The sequence below is a fragment of the Culex quinquefasciatus genome, chromosome 3 (assembly GCF_015732765.1).
Source record: "Culex quinquefasciatus strain JHB chromosome 3, VPISU_Cqui_1.0_pri_paternal, whole genome shotgun sequence".
Taxonomy (NCBI): Eukaryota; Metazoa; Arthropoda; class Insecta; order Diptera; family Culicidae; genus Culex; species Culex quinquefasciatus.
Genome location: NC_051863.1, coordinates 5,654,646 through 5,681,570, shown reverse-complemented (window position 1 = coordinate 5,681,570; position 26,925 = coordinate 5,654,646). Strand labels below are relative to the sequence as shown.

The 26,925-nt window shown below is 37.1% G+C and overlaps 3 protein-coding genes across 4 annotated transcripts in view; 1 reads left to right on the top strand and 2 right to left on the bottom strand.

Annotated features, from left to right (window-relative positions):
- LOC6046244 (DNA polymerase zeta catalytic subunit) overlaps positions 1-25,109 on the top strand; it is a 28,775-nt gene extending 3,666 nt beyond the window's left edge. The window contains exons 5-9 of one of the 2 annotated variants that reach the window (XM_038265332.1): positions 6,727-8,323; positions 11,059-11,253; positions 18,748-21,156; positions 24,783-24,934; positions 25,020-25,109. In XM_038265332.1, the coding sequence (XP_038121260.1) occupies positions 6,727-8,323; positions 11,059-11,253; positions 18,748-21,156; positions 24,783-24,923 (4,342 nt within the window). In that variant the 3' untranslated portion in view covers positions 24,924-24,934; positions 25,020-25,109. The other variant, XM_038265331.1, reaches the window with a different exon arrangement.
- Positions 11,358-12,205, bottom strand: LOC6046245 (anionic trypsin). Its single transcript, XM_001863438.2, has one exon. It carries the CDS (start codon positions 12,194-12,196, stop codon positions 11,405-11,407), a length of 792 nt encoding a protein of 263 aa, XP_001863473.2. The 5' UTR covers positions 12,197-12,205; the 3' UTR covers positions 11,358-11,404.
- Positions 25,000-25,910, bottom strand: LOC6046247 (trypsin-1). Its single transcript, XM_001863439.2, has 2 exons — positions 25,521-25,910; positions 25,000-25,455 (listed from the first exon to the last, which is right to left on the bottom strand). The coding sequence occupies exons 1-2, from the start codon at positions 25,908-25,910 to the stop codon at positions 25,000-25,002; spliced, it is 846 nt and encodes a 281-aa protein (XP_001863474.1).
- Positions 25,911-26,925: the final 1,015 nt, after the last annotated feature.

The window sequence follows — 26,925 nt, the reverse complement described above, 5'->3', positions numbered from 1 at the left end:
ATTTGAATTAATGATTTTTAAATTTTGAACTTTTTTATTATAGATCTTTAGATTTTTCAAATTTTAAAGTTTTAAAGTATAGAATCAGGGCTGTGGCGTCGGAGCCGGAGTCGGGTCTTTTTGGGAAGCCTGGAGTCGGAGTCGGAGTCGTAAAAACTCAAACAGCTGGAGTCGGAGTCGGAGTCGGCTGAATTTTATTAGCTGGAGTCGGAGTCGGAGCCGAAAATTTCTGATTACCCGGAGTTGGAGTCGGAGTCGGAGTTATCTTAAATTCAACAAAAATTATGTTTATTTTTTTAGTATTTTCTATAAAACAGATTAATTAACAAAACTTCTTATATTTTAATTTTTTTTCAAGTTGCATGCGCTGCGTTGCCTTTTTTATTTTTTTAGAGATCACTAAATGATAACCTGTTAATCAGCTCTTACCCAAGTATGTAGTATCATCATAACTCAAAAAAAACAGCAACAATATTGGTTTTGTAGTCAGAAATATTTAATTGATTTTTGACTGCATCCTTTTGCCAATATTTATGTACCCTTTACACTCAAAAGTACACACACAGTCATCTTATACCCCGATAGTGAATGTCTTGGTGGTTTTAAGTAAATTAATGTTCAGGAAAAAAGTTACGAGGTACATCAAAAATATTCATATTTATGGAAATCGAAAACAAAAAATCACTGACAGGATAACTCTTCCAACAAATATTCAACGATTATAACAATCTATTACTCGGAACTCAACATGCGCATTTTGTTTATAACTTTGTACAAAAAATTAAAAGTGTCTGAGAATGTTGATCCTTAGGCAAACTATTTTGATATTGTTGCAAATTATCGTTGAACAAATCTCATGATTTCAGGATAGGACAGGATTTAAAGATAAAAAAAAATTTCGTAACCTACAAAATATTTATCCTGTGGATTTTTGTTTATTATCCAATTCTAAGTTTTTTCATATCTTTTCATGGAGGCGCACGACCAGCTTCGTTTTAGGTGAAGATGCAAGAAGTATCGCGCGCCTCCTTTTGAATATATAAAAAAAATTAGAAATTCTAATATATCCAAAATTCCGAGGTAAAATATTTTCTAGGTCACGGATATTTGAAAAGGACCCCTTAAGCGTTCTTACCACGAAGTCTTGAAAATTTCAATTGAGCTTTAAAAAATAGTTTCGTTTAAAATTGTTATTTCAAAATACAAGGTGATTTTGATAGTCACTGTGCTTCTTATAAATGGGTCATTCCATCTCAACTGTGCACGAAAAAGTGCAAATTTGAAAATTACCCTCTCCGATCCTGCTCAAATTTGGCAGGGCTGTTGATACTATCAAAACATGCAAGAATCCCCAATTTCATCCAAATCGGACCACCCCCTCCATTTTTGTACCTCCCCAAAAAATCGACTTTTTGGCGATTTTTTACCAAACCTCCTAGTTTCAAACGACGATAACTCAGGAACCACAAATCTTAGAGGGTCGGTCTTAGACTCAATTTTGAAGGAAATTGGACGTAGAATCCATTTCCGTGATCAAAATTTTGATTAATTTATTTTTTCTACCTGTATTGCGCAATTGAAAACTTTAAACGGCCGTATCTCAAAACACCCCAACTTATTTTTTTTATTTGACCTCACCATCATGTTCCCCGGCCAATTTTACATAAGAATCACTTATCGACAGAAATGAATATGTTTTGTTCCAGAGATATCGAATTTTAAAGTTTTGTGTTTTCGAGATTACCTACATCAGCTTCATTCGCCGCATCTGCTAGAAGCACACAGGTGGGCTGATCAATAACTGCTACCTGGCCATTTATTGAAATAATATTTCATCATAAATAATCTTTATCAAATTGGGCAAAAATTGACTGTATAATACTGTAGGAAACTGGAGTTGAATCACGTATGTTTATCAGCTCACAGAAAAATGAATGAAGTGAATTTCTGTGCTAACCCACAGGACAGAGCAATAACGACACTGTGTGTCGTAAAGGGCAGAATTGGATTCCGACGGAGCAAGCAGGAAAATGCAATTAATCTTGTTAATAACACTGAACAATAAGTGCACGATACATTACTGAGTAAAAAATATGAAATAAAATTAATAAAATTTGTTGATACGTTGTACTCTAGTGAAGGACGATCACAAGGAGTAGGAAAAGGATTTCTGGAAAGTATAAAACTGAAAAATGTAAGAAAATCACAAAGTTTGATCTGCTGCAAAGCGGCTAATTCCCGAAAATTTAGTTGCGATGATTTCGACACCGTCCGAACAACAGTTTTTTCTTCTATCATTCTTGGATTCTTTTAATCAAATGGAGCTGGCTCACAATATAAAAATTGATTTAATATATCAATCTTTTAAACCATAAATCGCATTTGCCAAATTATGGTAAAGTGTCAATAATAAACTATAATAATAATAATAATAATAATAATAATAATAATAATAACAAAGCAGGTTTTGGTTTTTTTTTCTGAATGGCATTATTTTGCTACCGCCCATGATAAAGGCCCTAGTCATGGCCTCGGAGGTACTCTAAAACGGTTAGTAACACGTAAAAAACGGTGCATTCAAAATAACTCAATAAATATTCCTGTCACAAAAATAGATTGATCAAGGTAGGGGAACAGCATCTAATTCCAGCGTTCCTCTAATGTTGCCATATCAGCGCTTTTGCATTCAATTACAGCTGGTTAAAAGCGTTTTCAACTGAAATCGAGTGACAAATAGCTCAATAAGAAGGGAACAAGCAAGTTTCTTTCAAAAGTTTTGCAAAATTTGTTGTTTAAATAGTGAAAATGAGCAAATTGGACGAAACTAGGAGCGAGGACTTAACCTGCCAAACATGCTAGAATTTCCCCTGAATTTGAATAAATATTTGCGTAAAATTATAAAAATATAAATTAAATTAATCATCTCCCAGAACACCAGGTAGCAGTTATTGATCAGCCCGCCTGTGTGCTTCTAGCAGATGCGGCGAATGAAGCTGATGTAGGTAATCTCGAAAACACAAAACTTTAAAATTCGATATCTCTGGAACGAAACATATTCATTTCTGTCGATAAGTGATTCTTATGTAAAATTGGCCGGGGAACATGATGGTGAGGTCAAATAAAAAAAATAAGTTGGGGTGTTTTGAGATACGGCCGTGTAAAGTTTTCAATTGCGCAATACAGGTAGAAAAAATAAATTAATCAAAATTTTGATCACGGAAATGGATTCTACGTCCAATTTCCTTCAAAATTGAGTCTAAGACCGACCTTCTGAGATTTGTGGTTCCTGAGCTATCGCCGTTTGAAACTAGGAGGTTTGGCCAAAAATCGCCAAAAAGTCGATTTTTTGGGGAGGTACAAAAATGGAGGGGGTGGTCCGATTTGGATGAAATTCGGGATTCTTGCATGTTTTGATAGTATCAACAGCCCTGCCAAATTTAAGCAGGATCGGAGAGGGTAATTTTCAAATGCTGTTCCGCTTCAGATGGAATGACCCAAATGTCAACTTAAAAGTGAGCAAATTGAATTTATATGTTAAATCATTCATTTGGGCCAGCTTTCTTTTAATGATCATTTAAAAAATAACAATTTAATATTTTAGCTTTTAATCAATTTAATGAAAATTTGAGGTTAAGTAAATAAATCCAAATTTACTTACCAAACTGTTCTTCTGAAAATGCCTTCAAAACTGGCGTTTTTTTATTTCTGTTTCAATAACGTCTAAAACGTGTAAAACTAGAAACTTTTTTCCATTTTTTAAATAATCCTATTTATCAAGGTTTTCGAAATAATAGTAAACTAACTTTTAAGATATTTAAAAATATGTGGAGTCGGAGTCGGAGCCAACCATTTTTTGAAATCTGGAGTCGGAGTCGGAGTCGGTTGGATCTGAAAGTCGGAGTCGGAGTCGGTTGGATCTGAAAGTCGGAGTCGGAGTCGGCTAATCCCAGAAAGCCGGAGTCGGAGTCGCTTGAAATATGACCCGACTCCGCAGCTCTGTATAGAATATTATTATTTTAGAATATAAAATTGTGAAATTTTTAGCGGTCGGAATTATAGAATTTTAGTCTTTTTGTGAATTTTCCAGATTAGAATTTTTATATCTCAGTTTTTTTTTTGCAAGAAGGTTTAAATTTTTGCCATTTTAGAAAATGTTTTTTTTTTTTTTTTTTTTTTTTTTGCAGGCCAAGTGCGAATGATGCTGATGATACCTCTTCAGTTGACGCTCAGGCGAGGAACATCCTGGAAGGAGCGTCACTGACTACGTCCGTAGTCCTGTTAGATCATACTTGATCAAGACAGTATAGCTCTGGTTCCTTGCAAGTGTCCTATTTTCTTACCTCCACGTTGGCTTGGTTTTCATGATGACCTAGCTGGTGGCCTGTGGAAACGGATCGTAAACCTTTGACCACCGTGGGTCAAAGTCGAGACGGCTAAAAGAAAGGGGCGCGACAATGTGGGAAAGGGAAGTAATTTGTGATTGTAGACGGTATTGTTTTGATTCGCAGTATGTTGAGTCAACTGCTGTCGATGTACCTCAAACATCGCACAACGGGGTTTCTCTTCTTTCCATTTCATCTACCACCTATCTTCTGTTTATTTTGTTTCACTGATTTTCTAACGCGGCTCTGTTTACTATCCTCCATTTCGATTTTACTCATTTGATTCTCTTATTTCTCAACGCTTTTTCACTCTATTTTACCAATTGATACTGCTGTAACATACTTTCTGCTTTCCCTGCTTTCCCCCTTCCCAACCAATCAATCAATCAATCAATCAATCAATCCTTAATTTGGCAGTAAATTTTGTTTATCATGTGCCTTTTCTTTATTTGTCTATTTGAATAATTCATTATTCATTTTGGGCCAATATTCAAATTTGGGCCTATAAATTGCCCTCAATACAATCTAAGCTTGTTTTTTTACCTCTATTTATTAATTATTGTTAATTTCTTTATCTACTTTATAAATTACTATCTTTCTTTTACTATTGATTCTTCAAATAGTATATTTCTTTCACTGTCCATTGTTTTCAATCTTTACCCTTTTCTTCAAACAAATGAGGTTCGAGCCCTTACTCATTTTTGGAGTGATCAAATAATTAACACAAATATTACTATTGTACTTTTGAAAACTTTTATAAAATGCTTAGGACCAAAATTGTAACAAAACACCGCGACAAAAGAAATAGCAACATAAAAACACGACTCAACACTAGGAAAGATTTCAGGAGAAAACAAAACACAGTAAATAACAACTAATTTTTGAATTCAAACTAAAAATAAAACAGTTTTTGCTTTAATGAAAGTTGTTAGGCACACTATAAATGGTTAGGCGCTTATACTTACATCAAACCCTACGTAATGTACCACCCCCGGCCGAGTTAAAATGCGTAACCGGAAAAGAAGGTGTGCATGCCTGGCACGAACACTCAAAGCGTGTTCTAGCGTGCTGCTCGTACTGACTCAGAGCAAGGGTAAGATGTAGGTGTAAGGGCAGTGCGTGTTCGTTGGGAACCTAGTGCATAAGATCGGTCAAGGCCCGTTCTTACACTGAAAATTGCGAATTGCGAATTGCGAAATTTTAGAAAATGGTTTTTAGTCTTGGAAATTTTAGTTAATTTTTGTTTTTTTTTTCAGATCAGATTTTTTTTGTTGATTGGTTTGATTTTTTGTTTTTCATATTAACCATTTTAATTTTTGAATTTAAAAATTGCTGAATTTGAATTTTTAAATTACAAAATTTAAACTTTTCGATCTCTGATTTTTTTAAATTTATAAATTTAAAAATTGCTGAATTTAAATTTCTAAATTACAAAATTTCTACTGAGAACGTAGCCCAGTTACCGAATGCTGCAAGCTAACTGGGCTGATCATCGATGCATTATATTTCGTTAACAAAAATAAAAAAAAAAGGTTGCTCAAAAATATTTTTCAACGTACCCTTTAAATATCCTTTGAATATGTATTTCATAAAAACTTATTTCTTTTATTTGCTGATTTTGATTTTAACCCCTCGATCATTTTGCTTTGTTATTGTTTTTTGACGTTTGGCTACAGCCCAGTTATCGAGCGCCCCGTTAAAAAGCAGCCCTGTTAAACAACGCCCAGTTACCGAACAAGTACTTTATGTCCCTTATCGCCCCAGTAAACAGACTTGGTGTCGTTTTTAAAGAGTTTTCGATGTATAGGAGGCATCGATATATAGCTTATTGCAAACATATTTAGGCTATACATATACAAGGCTTTAAAAATCAGAGGCCAAAAAAGTTCTTTGAATTTTTAAACTTATATTTAGGCCTTTACAAATATTTTTCAAGATTTGGTTATTATTTAGATTATGATTTGGAGATACATTTGAAAAAACCCAGAAAAACATTTTTTTCGGTTTCAATTCTTTGCAACGCTGTGTGTCAGCAACTAAATGTTAGCAACTGAAAATGTGTGAAATTTTTTCAACATTTCAAATACTCCATGTTTATACAAAAATGGGTTCAGAAAAATCCTTGACGTAAAATTCATCATTTGAAAAATGCGTTTTGCAATTTATTGTTTTATATAGTTTGGGTGCCCATTCATAAAATTAAGTTCTATTTCAGAGAGAATTGCTTATTTGAAAGTTTCAAATTGAATTTTAGTGGTCACCCTGTAAACCTGGTTAGCAAAAGATTGTAAAGTTGGGTTAGAAAAGATCAAACATCAAACTAATTTTCCTCTTTTCCCTTCAGAATTCCCCGAATGGACTTCTCGAACTACCCGCTTCCGTCAACGTCATCATCCCCCTCCCGGGACACCTCCCCGTACGATGAGTTCCGGCTGGCACGCGAGTACGACCTCGTCAACAACTGGGACCCCCAGGAGGGACTTTCGCGCGGTCAGTCCTCCGGCCGACGAGGTCGCGGCCGCGGCCGCTCCAAAAAGTCTCGACCATATCGGAGGAAGAAGCTGGAGCCGGAACCCGCTGAGCAAGAACCGGAAATTGATCTCGTTCTGTCCCAGCAGTTTCAGGACATTATCAAACTCTCGCCCAAGGTGCTGATCAAGCCGATCAACAACTCGGAGGCGACGTTCGTGACGGACGAGGTGTCGCGATGCTCGCAGGAACGGCCGGATGCGGAGCTGCCGGAGATTGCGCAGGTTTCGGGTCGAACGCAGTCGCACACTCCCGATGGGGGTGAAGGTTGTACGATCGTCGATGATGCGGAAGAAGAGGAGGAGGAGAATGACCTCAACATTAAGAGCTTCTACGAGCAGACGCTCGCGTTTGACGACTTTGACGAGCTTGGGTCGGGGTCGGATGAAAGCGTGAGCGAGTTCAGGTTTCCGATCTTGAAGGACGACAGCGCGAAGATCTCCGTTACGCTCGAGGAGAAGCCGCCTTCGTTCGAGGACGCTCTGGAAGCGTTGCAAAAGTTCATCATACCGCAGGTCATCAACCGCGAGCCGTTCTACAGCAATCCGGACGACGTGACGGGTCGCAAGGAGGTCGGCCACGTCGTGCTGAACATCGGCGGAAGCAGCTTGAACGACCTGGAGGAATTCAAAAGTGTCGTGCCCGGGTTGGGCTCGATCAACCAAGCACGCTACGAGAAGCTTAGCTCGATCTACGGCGAAGACCTGCACGAAGCTTTGGGCGTTTCGGCGACGCGACCCAACGCCGCTCGACTCAAAGAACTGCTCGCAACGGAAGCACCCGTAGTAATACACTCCGCGGCGCGACCTCCGTCCAAACACGAAGCCAAAGTGTGGCTCGAGGCGATGAAGAGCATCCGCGTCGAGAAAGAAACGGTCGACAACGGCCAGGACAGTCCCATCAAGGTCAAAAAGATGCAAGCCATCATGGCCGGCGGAGACGCGGAGCAGTCAAACACCCAGCAAAAGCCTCGAATTGACCACGACAGCACGCTCAACCTGAGTTCCCTAATCAGCGACGACAACGTGAGATCTTCCGGAGTCGACTCCAGTGCAACGAAATCGCTCGTATCCAAAATTCTAAGCATGAACACGCGATCGTCCCCCGCCAGGGCGGACTCCCCAACCATGTTCTCCCCGTCAGCCGAGCCGAACCAGCTGGAACTGTTAAGCTACAGTGCCCGTAGGAAGCGAAGACCAAAGGCGCGACTGTCGCTCAGTGCCGCAAGGTTTAAGCGACTTCGGAGTGAGAGTAGTGCGGTGAAGGACGATGTCCGGGTGGAGCAGCTGAACGAGAGTTCCCGCTCGGACGTGGAAGAAGGCGTGGACGTGATCAACTCGTCGCAGATCGTTGTCGCTAGTCAAATTTCGGAGGGGTCGTCGTCGGACTGCACGGCGTCGGATCAAACGACGGTGAGTTGAACACCTTATTTTTTAGATCGATGTTTAGACATATTTTTTTGTCCGGTGAATTTTGCTGTTGTTATTTTTAATAGTGTTATGTTGATTCAAAGTTCTTAAACACGTTTTTTATTCAAACATTATTTTTATTCAAGGTATCAACTTTTTTTTATTATTATTTTTTAGTTCGTTTTAAATTAAAAAAATAATCCATTTGCTATTTTATCACTTTATTTCCCTGCATCATTCAGCCAAGTTGTCTTAATTGTTCTGACTGGGATGGTAGCAAATCATATGCTAAAACATTTTAGAAAATAAAAAGAAATCAAATTTCATTCTTTAAAAAATTTGAAAATAACCTATAAGTTATATAATAAGAAATAATGCGAAATACATAAGGTCTAATGTCAACATGTCGAAAGTGAGAAAATAAGTAAAAATCTTACTTCAAACATATTGAAATATTTTTTTTATTTTTTTCCATTTTTGTGATTTTAAAAACAGGCAGTTCATAAAAAAACATACTTAAGCAGGTATTAGATTACGACAAACAAATAAAAAAACTCGCACTTTTTCGTGTTTGACAGTTTGCGGAAAACTTACAAACCTTGCTTTTGACAGTCCATATAGGGTGAACGTTCCATAAACTGGTTGCACATAATAGGGTTTACGGACCATTTATGAGTAAATTTGAAAATAAATTTATTGTCCTGTTAATTTTGCAATCGAAAATGTAGTGTATCGTCATACCGTCGTGGACCTTATCTTGGGTAAATAACCTATGGAACGATAACATTTAATATTAAAACATTTTAATAAATTAACATTAAAACTGGTTAACAAGTGTCTTCGTCCTCAAATTACTGAATAATATTTTACAGTAGTTGTTCGGTAACTGGCCTGAGAACGTAGCCCAGTCACCGAATGTTGCTCGTTAACTGGGCTGAACAAAAAATAACGAGGGGACCACCGATGGATAATATTTTCCAGATGAAATATAAAAATAAAAGTTACTAAAATTTATTTACAATGCTTACTTTTCATATTTCTTTAATTGTAACTAGAAATTAAACAAAAGTTTGAAAACAGTTTTTTTTATTTATTGAATATGATTTTTGCATCCATTCACCCCTCGGTCATTTTGGGTTGTTTTGGTTTTTTGACGCTTTGTCTGCTTTTTAACTGGGCTACGGCCCAGTTATTGAGCGCCCAGTTACCGAACAACTACTGTATATCATATTTTCATTAATTTTTTGACAAAGTACAGACAAAAAAAAATAATAAAAAAACAATTTATTTAAATATATTTGAAATAATTCATCTGTAATTTTTTTGTGTGTTTTGCATTATTTCAAACACTATCTCAAGAGTTTTTTTTTTCAAAGTGTCTTTTAAACATATAAAACACAATAGCTTACAAGACCTTTAAAAAAACTCTAGAACAGCTATACATATTTGTGTATATTCTTTCTTTCTTTTGTCCATTCTTTCAAACATGAACTGTAATTTAAAAAGTTTTAAGAGAAAAAAGCTAAATTGAAACATTTTTCAAAGTGTTTTTGTTTTCCAAATGTTTTTTTGTTTCTGTGATACTGCTGTAATTTTTTTTAATTCTTTCAAATTAATTTATTATTATTTTAGACATATTTTTGATATACTGTTCCATTTTTTCAAATATGATCACTTTTAAAAAAATATTATGAAAAAAACGACTAAACTTATTTTATATAATTTCAAAATTATTCATTCTTGTAATAGTAATGTTTTTGTAAGTTTTTTAGTTCTTTCAAACATAAAAAGTACATTAAAATATTTTTGAGAGTTTTTTTTAGTGCAGACATATTTATATATTCATTATTGAGATTGAGTTTAGGAATTTGGGATTTATGAAAAATAATCAAACATATATGTTATCATTGTCCTTTTAAAGAACCACCCAGGTTTGAAGGAATACAAAAACAAACAGCAAACTAAGACAAGACAGTTTGCTGTATTTTTTTATTCTTTCAAATGTGAGTGGTTCTTTAAAAAGGCAATGATAAAATATAAGTTTGAACTTTTTTTAATACAAACCCAAATTCCTAAACTCAAATTCATAAAGAACTCATTTTGTCTATTTTGCCTTAATTTTTTTTCTGTCCGTTCGACTAGGTGTCGTACATTATTTATCTTTGATTTTTTTATTTTATAAATTAAAAAATGCAGTCGACTTTACTTTCTACGTTTTCGAAAAAAAAATCCTTTTAATACCTACAACTTTGCTGAAAATAACAGTTCAATTAGGAATGACGTGTTTATGGTATTTAATTAAAAATGTGTTGACATCGTATTTCTGTAGACAGCTGGATGTTTTTTAAGAATACTTGAATGGGCGAACTAATTATGCTAAATAGGTAGAATCATAGACAGGGTTGCCAACTCAAAATTTAGAAAAATCTGGCCAAGTGCCGCAAAAAAATCTGTCAGATAAAAATGCACCAGTGACGGATAGAAAAGGATCGAAGGAAAAACAAATGGAAATGAAATTCAAATCTGCCGAAATCTGGAACATGCATTTCTAGATTTTTCTGGCAACCCTGGTCATAGAGAAAGTACTACTAAAATTTGAACCAAATCAAAAAAGCAAAAAATAAAATTTTAAAAGTTTAAGAGGTTTGATCTTTGATAGTTTCTACATACACTCAAAGAAATGTACAAAAAAAAAATTATTCTAAACAGAAAAAAAAATCTTTTCTTCTTCTTCGCAGCTCCCGCACAGCGCCGAGGTGGCCTCGATGAAGGAACGCTTGCTGCTGAACGGCGACGACGCCGCGCCTTCCGCCGACTGTTCCGGGGCGGAAAACAACAGCGGCAACATATCGGCCGCCACACCGCGCAACAACAACACGTACGGCTTCAAGGTCAGCTTCGAAAACTTGCAAAAGGCCAAAGCGACGTGCGAGGTGAGTTGAGTCACTGACTGGGTTGGGGGTTTTTTTTTTGTAGATTGTTGAATGTTTTTTGTTTTATTTTTTTTTTTTTTTGTAAGAAGAAGAAATGACTCAACTAGTTTTGACAAAAATCAATTCGGTTTATTCACTTTTCTAAATCTCACTAATCCTTGCGGGCAAGTTTGTTCTCGATCCAGTCGATAAAGTAGGACACGCGCACAAACACTCCCGGGTTGTTGGGACCTCCGCACGGGACTCCTCCCCAGGAAACGATGCCGACCTGTTCCTTGTGTTCAGGGCCCTCCATCACCAGCGGACCGCCGGAATCTCCCGAGCAAACTCCGGTGCCTCCCTCGACCGTTCCGGCGCAAACGTTGCTGTCCGCCACCGGTCCTCCCTCCCAAATCTTCACGCACTGCTCCTGGTCCATGATGGGCAGATAGGCCTTCTGCAGCACGTCCGGGTAGATCGGATAGGCGTTGAACGAAACCGATCCCCAGCCACTTATGACGCAAGTTCCGTCGTGCAGCACGTTCTTCCCCGGCAGCTGAACCAACCCCACAAACTCGTTCAGCTCGTACGGCCGGTCCACGCGAAGAACCGCCACGTCGTTCGGCGCCACCATCCCCACCACGTAATCCTCGTGAACCCAAAACTCGTCCACGATCCGCCGTTGAGCGTGCTCGCTTGGCGCGCTAAAGTCGTGCTCTCCGGCGACGACCTCGACGGTCAACCCGGACAGCAGCGCCCCCGTGCAGTGGCCAGCGGTCAGCACGAAGCGGTCCGAGATGAGCGAACCGCCGCAAAAGTGGCGTCCGTCCAGCTGGAGCGAGATTTGGTACGGGAACTCGTGCTCGCCGCTCGGAACGCCGCCCGCGATCTTGCTGGTCGGTTTGGCCAGGACGGCGGCGGTTGCTGCCAGGAGGAGGACCAACGCGGATAGGAGAGGTGCCATCGTTTGTCTGTTTGTTTGGTTACTGATGATTCTTGGGGTGAAGGGGGCTCGTTTTTATAGTAGGTCTTGGGGGTTTCCAACATAACATTTTCAAGTGCTGATAGTGGGGTTATTTTGAAATCGATGCTCAACATCGCTGAGTGGAATTCTGCAATCGATTGGCGGCGTGCTTATCCGTGGGATTTATTCAAGTCAGTTGACAAGTGGTTACTGATGTAAAGTTAACTTCGAGAGGACACGCGATAGGATTTTTATTTATTATCAAATGAGTAATTTTTATAACTCGTCATTTGCAGCACCTGTCCAACTATGTAATAGAAAATAGAATTCTAAGCAACACTTTTTAAATTGGTAACTGATTGTTTAATTACGATTTATTAGATCTTGAAGATCTTAGAAGTTTCTCAAAACCAACTCAGGTTGTTAGCTTCTCATCTTCCTTTACTCATAGGAATGGAATTTCATTAAACATCTTTTAAGTTGCAAATTGAAAGTGTCTAATTTTTGTTATTCCAGCAAGAACTATTTTAATGAATATATTTATTGACAATTTTTTAAAGACGCTTGTTCGACCGTTTCTCGTGTTGGTCCAGAATTAAAGTCAAGTACTTGTTAAATTGTACGAAAAAAAGTGTGCAATTGTAAAAAATGTGAGGACATGTAACCACAAATTACCAAATTACACATAAGTAATTCATAATTACAAAAATATAATTTCTCATTCCCGAAAAAGATGTAATGCAGGATTACATAATACCAAATACCGTCATCAGGGGTGTCACAAATTTCAGGTCATACAAATTTCAGCATTTTTGTATGACCCAATCCCACCCCCCAGACCCAATGTCACCCCTGATGACGGTAACAAAAGATTGTAATGTAATGTCGATTTTTTAGATTTCTAATTTTGTATTTTTTATGAAACTTTGTCCGTGCATTTCCTATAGGGCTTTCTAGGCCCAGTGCAAAAACCATGATTTCACTTCACTTTTTAACATCTAATTTTAAATTAAAATTAAAAACAAATTTTTGGTGGAAGTTTTGGAATGTGTTATTTTTATTTTGCAATTCAAAAATTTTTCATGAAGGAAAAGCACCAACGCAAAAAATATTTTCAATAATGAAAAATCTATTAATTTTGATTTACTTATATGAATGTGACTTTAATTTGTAAACGTTTAAATAATTTTGTATTCAATATCCTAATATTGAAAATCCTCATGGGGCCGAATCTAAAAACGCACAATATTAAGATGTCGAAAATTAAAACGACGATTTTTTTTCGATTCATATTTAGTAGTAGAAGGAAAAGCAATGAAAATAATCATTTATTTTGCGGCAAATAAATCACTAATCCACAAATTTACAAAAAAAAAAAAGAAAAAATAAATAAAAATATTTAAAAAAAACGTAAAAATAAGTTTTATCTAGTTTAAAAATTGAGAAATGCAAAAACTCTAAAAATCGGAAACCTAAAAATTCAAAAAAAGAAAATTCCGAAATTTTAAAATTAAAAGTTCTTAGACTTTTATTTTCATAAATTTAAACTTTGAAAGATTTACAATTAAGAAATTTATATGAGTTTCAAAATCTGAATTTAGACATTCAACAACTCAAAAAGTTATAAATTCAAAATTTTAAAAATTCTGTATTTAATTTTTTTTGAAAAATCTAAGTACAAAATATCAGAAAGAAAAGCCATAACAAAAATTATTTGATCTTGTGTCACAATTCACAAGTTCAGGAAAGAAATAATTAAAATAAAGTATAAAAACAATAAAAAAAATGTTTCGAAATTTGAGAAATTTCAAAAATAAAAAATATTAAAAAAAACTTTTAAATTCAAAAATACAAATGTTCAAAAGTTCTTAAAACTAAAAATCCCGAAATTTAAAATCCAGAAAATAAAAACATTAAAAGTTGTACAATTTTAAACTGCCAGAACGTAAAAACGTATAATGTAGGAATTAAAAAATTTAGAAATTCGAAAATATAGGTACACAAAAAAATAAAATGAAAAATTAATTAATTTTTGAATTAGAAAATCAGAATGTAGACATTGAAAAACTCAAGAACCCAAAAATTCTAAAAATCATTAAAGCAATTTCAGCTCAAATCAGATTTTTTTCTGATACTCTTGTACCCGACCCTCTCCGATTTCAATGAAACTTTGTAGACATGTTATCCTAGGCTTATATGATTCATTTTTTTGTATATGGAGCCAATAGTACTCGATAATAAAATTTGAGAAGGGCGTAAAGTATTTAAATATTTTTGTATTTTGTAATTTAAAAATTACTGTACCTCGAATCTGTTGCGTCGCATCAAAAAGTGGTCAAAGACAAACTCATTAGAAATTGGACGGGCTTTCTGAAAAAAATACACTGAAACAAAAATACACGCCACATCTATGAGAATTTTTGACTTTTAAGTCTAAAACTTAAATTTAAACGTGATGTCACATTTTTTTTCTTTCAATTTTTTTGAAGAAATAGCCTAAAATGTTACCAAAAGATCGACGAAAAATGCAGGATGGTATGCCGCTCCTAAAAAAATACAAAAATCATTTACTAAAACTGTTTTTTTGAAAGCTCGTCCAATTTCCTATAAGTTTGCCTTTGACAGCATTTCAATTGAATATAAGGGCTTACAGATATAAGCTTAATTACATTGCTTATAACTGAAAATAGAATATTTTTTTCAGTGTGGTAGAAACCAGGATAGTAAATTTGATTACGTAAATATAAAAAGGATATAAATCAAAAAGCTGTCAAAGGCAAACTTATGGAAAATTGGACGAGCTTTCCGGTAAAAATATTTACGAGACTGAAAAACCAAGTCTGTCATATAGAAATTGCCAAAAACCACCAAAAAACCCGTTTTTCAACATTTTCATTTTTAAAACCGCTTATCTTCCCAAGGATTGGACATAGGACAATGGTTAATATGGAGACTTTATGTAAAATTGTCTGGAGAATCGATTCCCACTACCGGCTTTCAAAAATTTTGACGTTTAGACCACTTTTCAAAAAAACAGTTTTAGTAAATGATTTTTGTATTTTTTTTAAGGAGCGACAAACCATCCTACATTTTTCGTCAGTCTTTTGGTAAGATTTTTGGCTATTTCCTAAAAAAATTTGAACGAAAAAGAATCGTAAAACGAATCGTAATCGTAAATGTATGTTTTAGACTTAAAAATCAAAAAATCTCACAGATGTGGCGTTTATTTTTGTTTCAGTTTATTTTTTTCAGAAAGCCTGTCCAATTTCCTATGAGTTTGTCTTTGACCACTTTTTGATACGACGCAACAGCTTCGAGATACAGTAATTTTTAAATTACAAAATACAAAAATATTTAAATACCTTACGCCCTTCTCAAATGTTATTTTCGAGTACTATTGGCTCCATATACACAAAAATGGCTTATATAGAACTAGGATAACATGTCTACAAAGTTTCATTGAAATCGGAGAGGGTCGGGTACAAAAGTACCAGAAAAAATCCTGATTTGAGCTGGAATTGCTCATTAGCAAAATTATTTACGAAAATATTGCAAAATTTAGACCCATAAAAAATAACATTTATATCGCAATAAATCAAAGTAAAAAAAATATTAAAGAAATTTAAAAAAAATCGTAAATCTAATTCACAAAATTTGTATTTTTCTGAAAATTGATGTCTCTAACCGAAAATAAGACTCAAAAAATGCTTCCGATTACCTTTTTTTGTACATTAAGATGTTGGCAAAAATAGAGAGATTTAACATTTACAAGAATTTAACATAAATATAAAAATATTAAATAAAATTTTAAAAAAATATAGCCTCAAAAATTGAGCAATTAAAACCACAAAAAATCACAAACCTAAATATTCAATAATACATAAATATTCATAAATATTAGAAACTAAAAATTCAGATTAAAATCTCTGAATTAAACCATAAAAATTTTCAAATTTCAAAATGTAAAAAAGTTTTTTATAGTTTAGGAATTCAAAAATCATGTAGGTTTACAAAAATTCCAAATATGAAATTTATTGGTCAAAAATCATAATCAGTATTCAGTAGGGTGCCCAGAATACGGGACTTTTCTCAAAACCTCGCTCCACAAGCTGAATATTGTTCCTTGACCTATTTTAGGACTCTGGGCCAAATATGAGCAAATTCGGTTAACATTTACCCATTGATACTCGGGGGTGAAGTTTGTATGGGAAAAATCGAAAAAATGTATGGAAAACCCAATTTTCTTACAGTTTGGTCTACACCAGGGGTGACCAAAGTATGGCCCGCGGGCCAAACGTGGCCCGCGAGTTGATATTTTGTGGCCCGCGGACCCATTTTGAATGATCATGTAAAATGGCCCGTTGACCACTTGTAAAGTGATTTTATACTTTTTCAAAATTAAGGATTATTTTAAACTTTTATATGCTTATCTTTTTTTTAATTTATGTTAATAAAAAAAAACTTATGATTCATCAATATTTTGATCCCCACTTTTGGATACAAATAATTTGTTCAAACAATTTTATAATTAAAACAATTTCACACGTTTCAATGTGCGCGAAACTTGCAAATATCGTCAAAACTTTCATCAAACATTTTTGGAAATATTAAAAAAAAGTTCAAGTTTGACTTACGTCGAATTCTGTAATAGTTGTAAAAATATTAGTTTTCTTCATTAATTTGGAAGTCATAATTAAAAATGTGGAAATCGGAGTATCAAATTTGTTGCAAATATTTTACAAAGCTTTTGTCGATCAACCCACCCGTCCCCCATTATTAAAAAAAATTGACTCAAAAATCCAGGAGCAAAAATATATTTTCAAAAAAATTCAAAATTTCAAAAAATAAATTAAATTTAAGTGCAATCAGCTGAAATTAAGTAAATATGTATTCCTTTGCATTTAGAATCATTTGAGCATGTTTGGGTTTATTAAAAATAATTTGAATGTTAGTGAATTTCCGATGAAAAAAATAAATATTTTTTTCTCAGAAATGTTTTTTTTGACGAACCTTATTTTTTTTTGTTGAAAATAATGATTGCAGTTAAAATATACGGAAGCTTAAAACTTTTTTTTTCATTGAAATGGTGAAATTCTGGCTCTTAACGATTTTTCATTAGCCTTACTTAACTTGTAGATAAAATTACGCCTTTAGATAAATTGTTCAACATGTGATGTCACCATTTTCGAAATATTATTATTTTACATATTTTTTTTTTAAATAACAGAAATTAAACCATGTAAATTAAAATAAAGTAATGTTTTTTTTTTAATAACTATTCGGCCCGCAAGCTCATTTGAGTTTCAAATTTGGCCCGGTCTCCAAAAACTTTGAGCACCCCTGGTCTACACGGTGCGCTACTTACATCCAAATATTCCCAAAAGTGAGATTATCATTGGAAATTTAATGCTCTACAACTTTGTAGAACATACCAAAGCTGTAAAACTTAATCCTGAAAAGTTATTAGCGATTTAAAAAAGTAAATTTTGTATGAAAAACATTTTTTTCACCAACTTTAGGCTCGGGTATCAATGGGTTAATCTCAACCAATTTCGCTCAAAATTTGCACAGATGCTTAAAATAACCCAATAAACCGTTTTCCGCTTGTGGAGCAGGGGGTCATTTTTTCTGGGCACCCTAGTATTCAGTCATTCAAAAACTCAAGAACCCAAAAATTCCAAAATTCATAAACTCAAAATTTTTAAAAATTCTGAATTAAAAAAAATTAAAACGCGAAAATTTAAGTTAAAAAAAACGGAAATCTAGGGATTTGAAAAATATAAGCACAGTTCGTACTCGGTTATGCAAAATCACCGTCAATTGTTCACTCCGGATAATCGCATCACAAAATTTGTATTGTTCTCAAAATTTTGGGTTTCTTACCGAAAATATGACTAAAAAATGCTCCAAACTATCCTGATTTCTGTAAATTAAGATGGTGGTAAAAATAGCAACATTTAAAATTTTAAGAAATTAGAAATTTTTGGCATTTTAGATTAAAGAATTTTAGAGGGACTTTTCAAAAATATTGTTGTAAAATTCTTTTTAAGGCACGCTTCTGCACTCAAAATTTTTAAATTATGCACGGGTTTCAAGGTACAGTCAATCTTCTCTGCTTCGATATCAAAGGGACAAGCGAGAAAGTAAACGAAGAATGCTGTTTGAAGGAACTGAATATTCCATTGAAGTAGAAAGGAATATTGAGAAATCAGAGATGGACTCCCAGAGAGTCGACTGTAATGTTAATGTTCGTATCGCTTGCTTAGAGCGAATCCTACTTCTCAAGGTGATATTCAATTACAGGAAACTAGACAAACCCCCTTTTTTGTTGACCTATCGAAAGTGCTAAGGTATGTCATGTGCTTGTTTTCGAACAAAGTTTCCCGTAGTGAAACGTGACTTTTCCAAATCTTACAGCCTAGTTCATATTGTGAATCCCGATCAGTTATAACTAAGTTCTCGCAGATGATTTCGTCAAGAAGGTAATAAACCCCACACGAACACGAAGCTTCTAATGCTCATCTTTCTCCCTCTCCGCTTTTCTTCTGCAGTACAACCACCTGGCCGTCATGTCCGTCGAGCTGCACGTCCAAACGCGGGGTGACCTGCGCCCCAACCCGGACATCGATCCCATTTCAGCGGTCTTTTACCGCATCCACAACGACGTCCCGGCGGACCATCGGAGGGCACCCTCCGTGTGCGGCATCATCCTGAACCGGCAGAGTAGTAGCGGTGTAGTTTCGGACGCGGTCAAGTACAACCAGTGCAGCTACACGGCGGACGTTGTGGTGGTGGGGAGCGAGCGCGAGTTGTACGAGAAGTTTCTGGTGTTGATTTCGTTTTGGGATCCGGACATCTTTGCGGGGTACGAGATTGAGGCGGGGTCGTGGGGGTATTTGATTCAGCGAGGCTACGCGCTGGAGATGAACTTGATGAAGATGTTGTCGCGGGTGCCGACGGCGGAGAAGGTGCACGTGAGTGAGGAGGAGGAGCAGGACCTGCTGGAGATGCACGAGTACAGTGCGGGGTTGAAGATTCCGGGGCGGATTTTGTTGGATATTTGGCGGTTGATGAGGCACGAGATTGCGTTGACTTCTTACACGTTTGAGAACATGGTGTATCACATTTTGCATCGACGAGTTTCGAGACATTCGTTTCGGTTTTTGACGCGGTTGTGGAACAAGTCGTACTCGAAGTGGGTCGTGTTGGAGTATTATCTGGAGCGGGTTAATGGGAACTTGGAGCTGTTGCAACAGCTAGACTTGATTGGGAGGACTGCGGAGTTGGCGAAGCTGTTTGGGATACAGTTTTATGAGGTGCTCTCGCGGGGGTCGCAGTTTCGGGTGGAGAGTATGATGCTGAGAATCGCCAAACCGAGGAACTTTGTGTCCGTTTCGCCGAGCATTCAGCAGCGTGCCCACATGCGATCTCCGGAATATCTCCCACTGATCCTGGAGCCCAACTCGCGGTTCTACGCTGACCCGTTGATCGTGCTGGACTTCCAAAGTCTCTACCCGAGCATCATCATCGCGTACAACTACTGCTTCTCGACGTGTCTCGGCCGGGTCGAGCACCTGGGACAGTCGGAACCGTTCGAGTTTGGTGCGTCCCAGCTGCGACTGTCGCCACGGATGCTGAAGGTCCTCGTGGAGAAGAACCTCGTTACGGTGTCCCCTTGTGGAGCGGTCTTCGTGAAATCCAGCGTCCGAGAAGGCATCTTGCCGCGAATGTTGAACGAAATCCTGACCACGCGACTCATGGTGAAGGCGTCGATGAAGCTACACAAAGAAAACAGCATCCTGCAGCGGGTTCTTCACTCGCGGCAGCTCGGCCTAAAGCTGATCGCGAACGTCACGTACGGTTACACGGCGGCCAACTTCAGCGGTCGAATGCCCTGCGTCGAGGTTGGCGACAGCGTCGTTAGCAAGGGTCGTGAAACTCTCGAGAGAGCGATCAAACTGGTCGAATCTACCGAACGATGGGGCGCCAAGGTCATGTACGGTGATACGGACTCCATGTTCGTGCTCTGCCCCGGTAGAACCCGCCAAGACGCGTTCAAGATCGGCGAAGAAATCGCAGAAGCCGTTACCCGAGACAACCCACCTCCCGTGAAGCTCAAACTCGAAAAGGTCTACCAACCCTCGATCCTACAAACCAAGAAGCGCTACGTCGGCTACATGTACGAATCCCCCGACCAAGAAAAACCCGTCTACGAAGCCAAAGGCATCGAAACGGTTCGCCGCGACGGCTGCCCCGTCGTCAGCAAAATGCTCGAAAAGGTCCTCCGAATACTGTTCGAGACGCAGGACGTCTCGCGCGTCAAAGAGTACACCTGCCGCCAATTCACCAAGATCCTCGAAGATCGCGTCAACGTCCAAGACTACATCTTCGCCAAAGAGTTCCGTGGCCAGGACGGCTACAAACCGGGCGCTTGCGTCCCCGCCCTAGAGCTAACCCGCCGCTGGAAAGCAGTCGACCCCCGCCGTGAACCACGCCGCGGCGAACGCGTCCCCTACGTCATCATCAACGGACCCCCCCTCGTCCCCCTTATCCGCCTCGTTCGAAGCCCCGACGAACTGCTCGCCGACCCCGGACTCAAAATCAACTCCAACTACTACATCACCAAAGCGATCATTCCACCGCTGAACCGCTGTCTGCTCCTGATCGGAGCCGACGTCAACCAGTGGTACAACGATCTCCCGCGAAAGGTCCTTATGCTGCACAACACCGGCGGATCCGGTAGCGGAAAATCCAAGCGTTCCCTCCTGGCAAGCGAGCTGCAACTCCCGAAGAAGAGTACAATTTCGCAGTACTTTTCGACGACCAGCTGCGTGGGGGATTGTGGCAACCAGACGCATCGTGGGGTTTGTGGCGAGTGCCTCGGTAGGCCCCAGCGGACGGTGAGCTACGTGATGGACAAGATCAACCGGCTGGAGCGGAGGGTGGAGTTGGGGGAGAAGGTAAGGATTTTTTGGAACTTGATAACTCTTTTAAACAGAAACTTCGTCATCTTTTTTTCCCATACTCGTTTCCATACAGTTTGAGGGGTTAGTCATCCAAAATAAGTATGTAAATGAATGAATTTAGTATCTTAAGAAGGAATTTCCTGAACGATTTGGTGTCTTCGGCAATTTTGTAGGTTATGATTAGGACTTTTCTGAAAAAGGGGAAAGTTAAAAATATCCGATTATTTTATATTTGAAGACTCCCAAAAACGATACTAACAAATATTTCTTTTGAGCCATAGCGCATAATGGTGCAAAACGTTTCAACTGACTAACTAAATTTGCAATCAGAAAGTACACTTTTTTATGAAAATAGGTCTTGAAAGAAAAACCACCTCCGGAAAAAAAAAATGAAAGCGGAGAACATTTCTGAAAAAATTAAAATCGGTCATAATTTTTGGAAAAGTCTACAAAAAGATATTTTTTCTTATTTAATATTTATACCAAATTTTGAAATTATTTTTATCAACAAGTTTCACAAAAATTTCATTTTTCGACATTGGAAATCGAATCAACAGATTTCAAGATATAATCAGTTGAAAATTATTATTACATATTTAGTTTTTTATATTAAATTGTTCGAAAAGTTATGGATTGCCAAAATTTTTTCTAAATTTACATTGTTATGCACATCTAAAAAATATTTGATTTTATGAAATTTATTCAATAACATATTTAATATTTAGTTTTTTTTGTGTTAAATTGTGTTTTTTTAATTGCCAGATTACTACTTGTTGAGATTTGTTGAAGATTTATTTTAAATAATTTAGAACTTTTTGATTCCTTTTAAACTTTGTATATTTTTTTTGTTTTGTTAATTATTGATTTTTTTTCATAATTTCCGTTTTTTTTGGGGTTTTATTTTTAATTTTTCAGAATTTTTTTGGGTTTTTTATAATTTTATTTTTTTTATGTTTAATTATTTTTAAATTTTTGATTTTAAAAATTGATTTTTTGGATGTCTGCTCTAGGTGGTGAAAGCAAACATAAACAAAAATTCAAATAATCAAAAATAAAACAAATAAACAAGATATTGAAAATCAAAAAATTCTTAACTTAAAAAATGCAGAAATTCAAAAAAACGTAAAAAAAATAATTCTGATTTTATATTTAATCTTAAGTTTTGTTAAATTGCGTTTTTTTTATTTGACAGATTTCTATCTGCTTTGATTTGGCTAAGGTTCATTTTTTACCCTCTAACGCCCAGAGCTGTTTGCTTATCGCAAAAATAGTAAATGGCTAAATTTTGGTACAATATTGCAGGAAATACTTTACTTTGACCCACAATCATCGAATTGGTGCAAAAAAGTTGAATTTGAAGTGGTGCACCAGAGCACCATCAGGAAGATGAGCAACTTTTTTTTAAATCACAAAATCTCGTTTTCTTCAAATCTATTGGTACAGTTGTTTGAAAATGCTTCGAAATGTGTTAAAAACTAATTATTCTTTGCTGTAAGACCATATTTCTGAAGTATGAATTACAAATTAAAAAATCTCTGCATTTTCAGATTTCTTTGATTGGCTCATTCAAAACTCACAAACAACCATTTTCATGAAAAATAAGGAAAATAATAAAATCATCGGTCTAATAACAATGTTTCGTCTTGTTTATGAATAGTCAAAACGTTTATAAACTTTTGTTTTGATAAAAATAAGCTTTTTCTGTAATTTAGAAAAAAGTGCTCCTAAATATTTAGTTGCTCATATGCCTAGGTGGTGCTCTGGTGCACCAAATGAAAAAGGTTGAAAAACACTCAAAATCGGTCCAAACTCACAATGTTATTCACAGGGGTTCTTGTCCAAGGTTTAAATGATAGCAAAACATTTTTTATTTCATAAAATTTTGTGTTTGGTAATTTTTACGGGGTTTCGAAAACAAGTCTTATTTATTTCCCTAAAATTTGCCCATTTTTGTTTACATTTCGTACTGTAATTTTGCTTGTGCTTGACCAAATTTGATAAAATTTGGGGAGAAGTTAGTATACATTCTACATGAACACCTGCAACTTAAAGCACAATGAAAAGTTGTGTCTGTTCCGAGATATTTGAGTTCAAAGTTTTGGTGCTCTGGAGTAACCATGGGCGGGAGAGGGTTAATGAAATTTTAATTCCTTTTAAATTTTATATTGTCCGTTTTTGACCTCTTTTTTGATTTTGTTTTTTCATTTTTCCAAATTTTTAGTTTTTTATTTATTTTTTGATTTTTTGAAGTTCAAATTCAAAATTAAAACAAATTAAAAAAAATATCATGGATTCCAAAATTTCAAAACATTGAAAATCTAAAAATTCTTAATTAAAAAAAAAGCAGAAATTCAAAAAGCGAAAAAAAATATTTTTCTTATTTTATATTTAGTTTTTTTTTTTTGTCAAATTGCGTTTTTTCAATTGACAGATTTTTATCTGTTTTTATTATTCGAAGGTTCATTTTGAATGATTTGGAACTTTTTCATTTCTGTTTTATATTGTCCGTATTTTCCTCTCTTTCTAATTTTTGTTTCTTTTTTTTTAATTTTTACGAATGCATTTTTTAGAATTTTTTGGTTTTATAATCCTTTATATTTTTTTGTTTTATGGCTTTCCAAATTTTTCAAGTTTATTTATTTCTAAATTTTTAATTTTTGTTAGTTAAATTCAAATATTAAAAAAAAACAAAAAAAATCAAACTCACGACCTCTGCATTAGAAACCCAGTACGCCGCAAGTCGAAACCCTTCCCTACCGGTCAGTATTCCCAGTTAGCAGATTTACTCCTTGAAGGGATCTGACTTTGCCGAGCCAGACAGAAATCGAACCCATCACCTTCCGCTTACAAGGCGAAACCCGTAACCTCACGGCTACGGTAGCACGGCAATAAAAAATGTGTTAAATTGTGTTTTAGCCATTTTGATTTGTTGAAGATTCATTTTTCATGATTTGGATCTTTGTGATTCCGTATTGGCCATTAACACCTTACCGGGATACACCCAATGTTTACATTTGTTCATAGAACTTAATAAAAAAGTAAATTTTTAATTTTTAAAATTGTTGGTATTTTTTATTATTTTTTTATTGTTGTCTTATTTTTACCATTTTTTTCGTGCATGATTCGACATTTCCGTGCATCATTCCATTTGATGCGGTAGCAAACCGGCAGAAAACCGGACAGCAAAGTGAAATCCCGATGAACTGAGAGCAAATTTGCTACCGCGGTGGGCTTGTCGTCGGGTGCAAATTTGATTTGCTTCGATATTTAAAAAATATTTGGCAATTTTTTTGGAAAACAGTGAAAAAACATACGAAAAAAAATTTAACGTTGCTTCAATTTTGTTTAACAAACTTTTAAGATTGGACCTCTGGTAACTGATATACAGCCATGATTATAAATAGAAACAGGAAACATGTTTTTTTTCGATTTTCTACCGCAATCCAACGATATTAAAGATTGACACAGATTATATTTAACCATAACTTCGTTGCCGGCCTAAGGGTAAATGATATAGCCCTTTTTTCGAGAAAATTTGGAAGGGGAGCTCATTTTCCTTGTAAAATGTGGACTATTTCATGGAATATTTCTCAAATTCAAACACCTTTTTAATTTCCCAGATGTGCAAATCCTGCTGCCAGCGAACGTTCGAAACGGCGTGCACCTCGCTGGACTGTCCGGTTTTGTTTGTGATCAACCGGCGAACCCGCGAGCACGGCCAGGTTCAGTATTATCGCGACCTGCTTGAGGAAATGTTCTAACTGTTGTTCAGGTTTGTTGGTGCTTTGTTACATATTTATTTGCTAGCCTAATTATTTTTGAAAACACGAATAAATATCAATTGTTGTGATCGCCAGACTCTTCCCGCTCAATCGTCATCCGAACCCAGTCCCTGAACTTGCTGATCCAGGTTATGACGGTAGGGCTGCGATAGGCCGAACACGGGAAGGCTCCCCACGAGACGAGGCCGACCTGGGTTTCGACGCCGTCCACCGTCTGGATCAGCGGTCCTCCCGAGTCACGATGACAGGCGTTGGCCGATCCGCTTAGTTCTCCCGCGCAAAAGTTGCTCTCCTCGAGTGGACTGAAGAGGGGGAAGTACTGCAGGCACGCGTCGTATGGATAAACCGGTACGTTGACCTTTTGAAGTTTTCCTGGGTAATCGGGCTCGACGGTGGACGTCACGGCGCCCCACCCTGGCAACACGGCAAATCCAACCATGGGACCGTTTCTGGCGTCCAACGGTATCGTTGACACATTCGAGGTTAACTGCAGCGGTCGATCGAGTTTGATCTGCGGACAAAACCGTAACAGTGCGTTACTCAATGATCATCAGCCATCAACTCAACCCCAATTACCAGCGCAATATCGTACGGTCCCACGAAGCCGGGCGATCGCGATTCGTGTACTAAAAACTTGCTCGCATTTCGCCTCTGCTCGAATCCCTCCTCCCTCCTCAAATCAAACTCCCCAGCGACCACCTCGAGCCAACCGCCGTCGAACGTCGTCTCCCGGCAGTGCGCCGCCGTCAAAATCCAACCCGGGCTCACGATCGTCCCACCGCAAAAATGAACCGCCCGCGACCCGTTTCCAAAGTTCCACTGAACCGACACCACGTACGGAAATTCTCCGGGCGAAGCTTCCTGGCCGCCGATCACTTTGGTCGCGGGCGGTTTCAACGCACCGACCAAACTGCTCGAAATCAGCAGCAGACACGCAACCGTTACGAAAACTTTTGAAAAATCCATCGTCGCGAGAAGCACGTGCGCACAGCTCTACGGCTTGTACTAAACTGAAGATCGCGCGCGATCGCGCAACCACGCGCATGATCGCTTTCACCCGAGTCGTTCGTCGTGCAAACGAAAGCGAAAGTTCTTTCCCTCAACGGACATCGTGTGCTTGGGCTAGACGGGTTGACCTCATTTGAATATATGTTGTGGCATAGTTGATCTCTGCAGGTACTTTGGAGTGTCATGTTGGTGGGAGATTAAAGGGTGAGTCATTTTGTTCGATTGGAACTTAATCACCAACTGCCGAGTCATGCCTTCTGGCAAAATTTGAATGATATCTTTTCTTTGCATAGCTTCTTTCAAGATGATCAATTAATTATACGGTTCCGTGGACAACGTTGTTAAGGTAAAGGGGATGACGAATTAACTGTCCATTTTCGCACAAATCTCCCAACATTGTCATCAAATTTGAGGTAATTATGTAGTTTTGTCTTAAATTTGTGTACTGACAAAAATCAAAAATATGCACTACTTTATTCTACTTTTCTTCAACCGAATGTTCAGGTTCCTGGTGTGTAAGCACAGCGTAATGCCGCTGCCCTAGTAGCAACCTGTGCTTACTAACATTCCTGTTCCTTAAAATCGAGATCTACAAACTGACATGGCGGGCACCGTTGGTTGCCAATGACTGTATCAGTAGTGCTGAAAGGATATTACGGTTCTGTTCAGCAACGGAGGGGCAACCATGGGTGGTCTCTCATGCTCATGCTCATGCCCATGCTCAAAGCATTCATACATTGTCATTATCGTGCTATCTTGTCGCAAAAACATTTTGGACCAAACTGAGTTAAGGACGCCATTTTTGAAAGCTCACATTGCCTCACCCCGAGCAGGGGTAAATAACACGGGAATACCAAATTTTGGTATTACTTGGGCAAATAACAGCGACCAAAATGTGCCCTTGGTTGCCCAGTAATAGATGGTAAAATACCATGAAATCATACCAAAATCTTGTATGTGTAAGGGCACAACA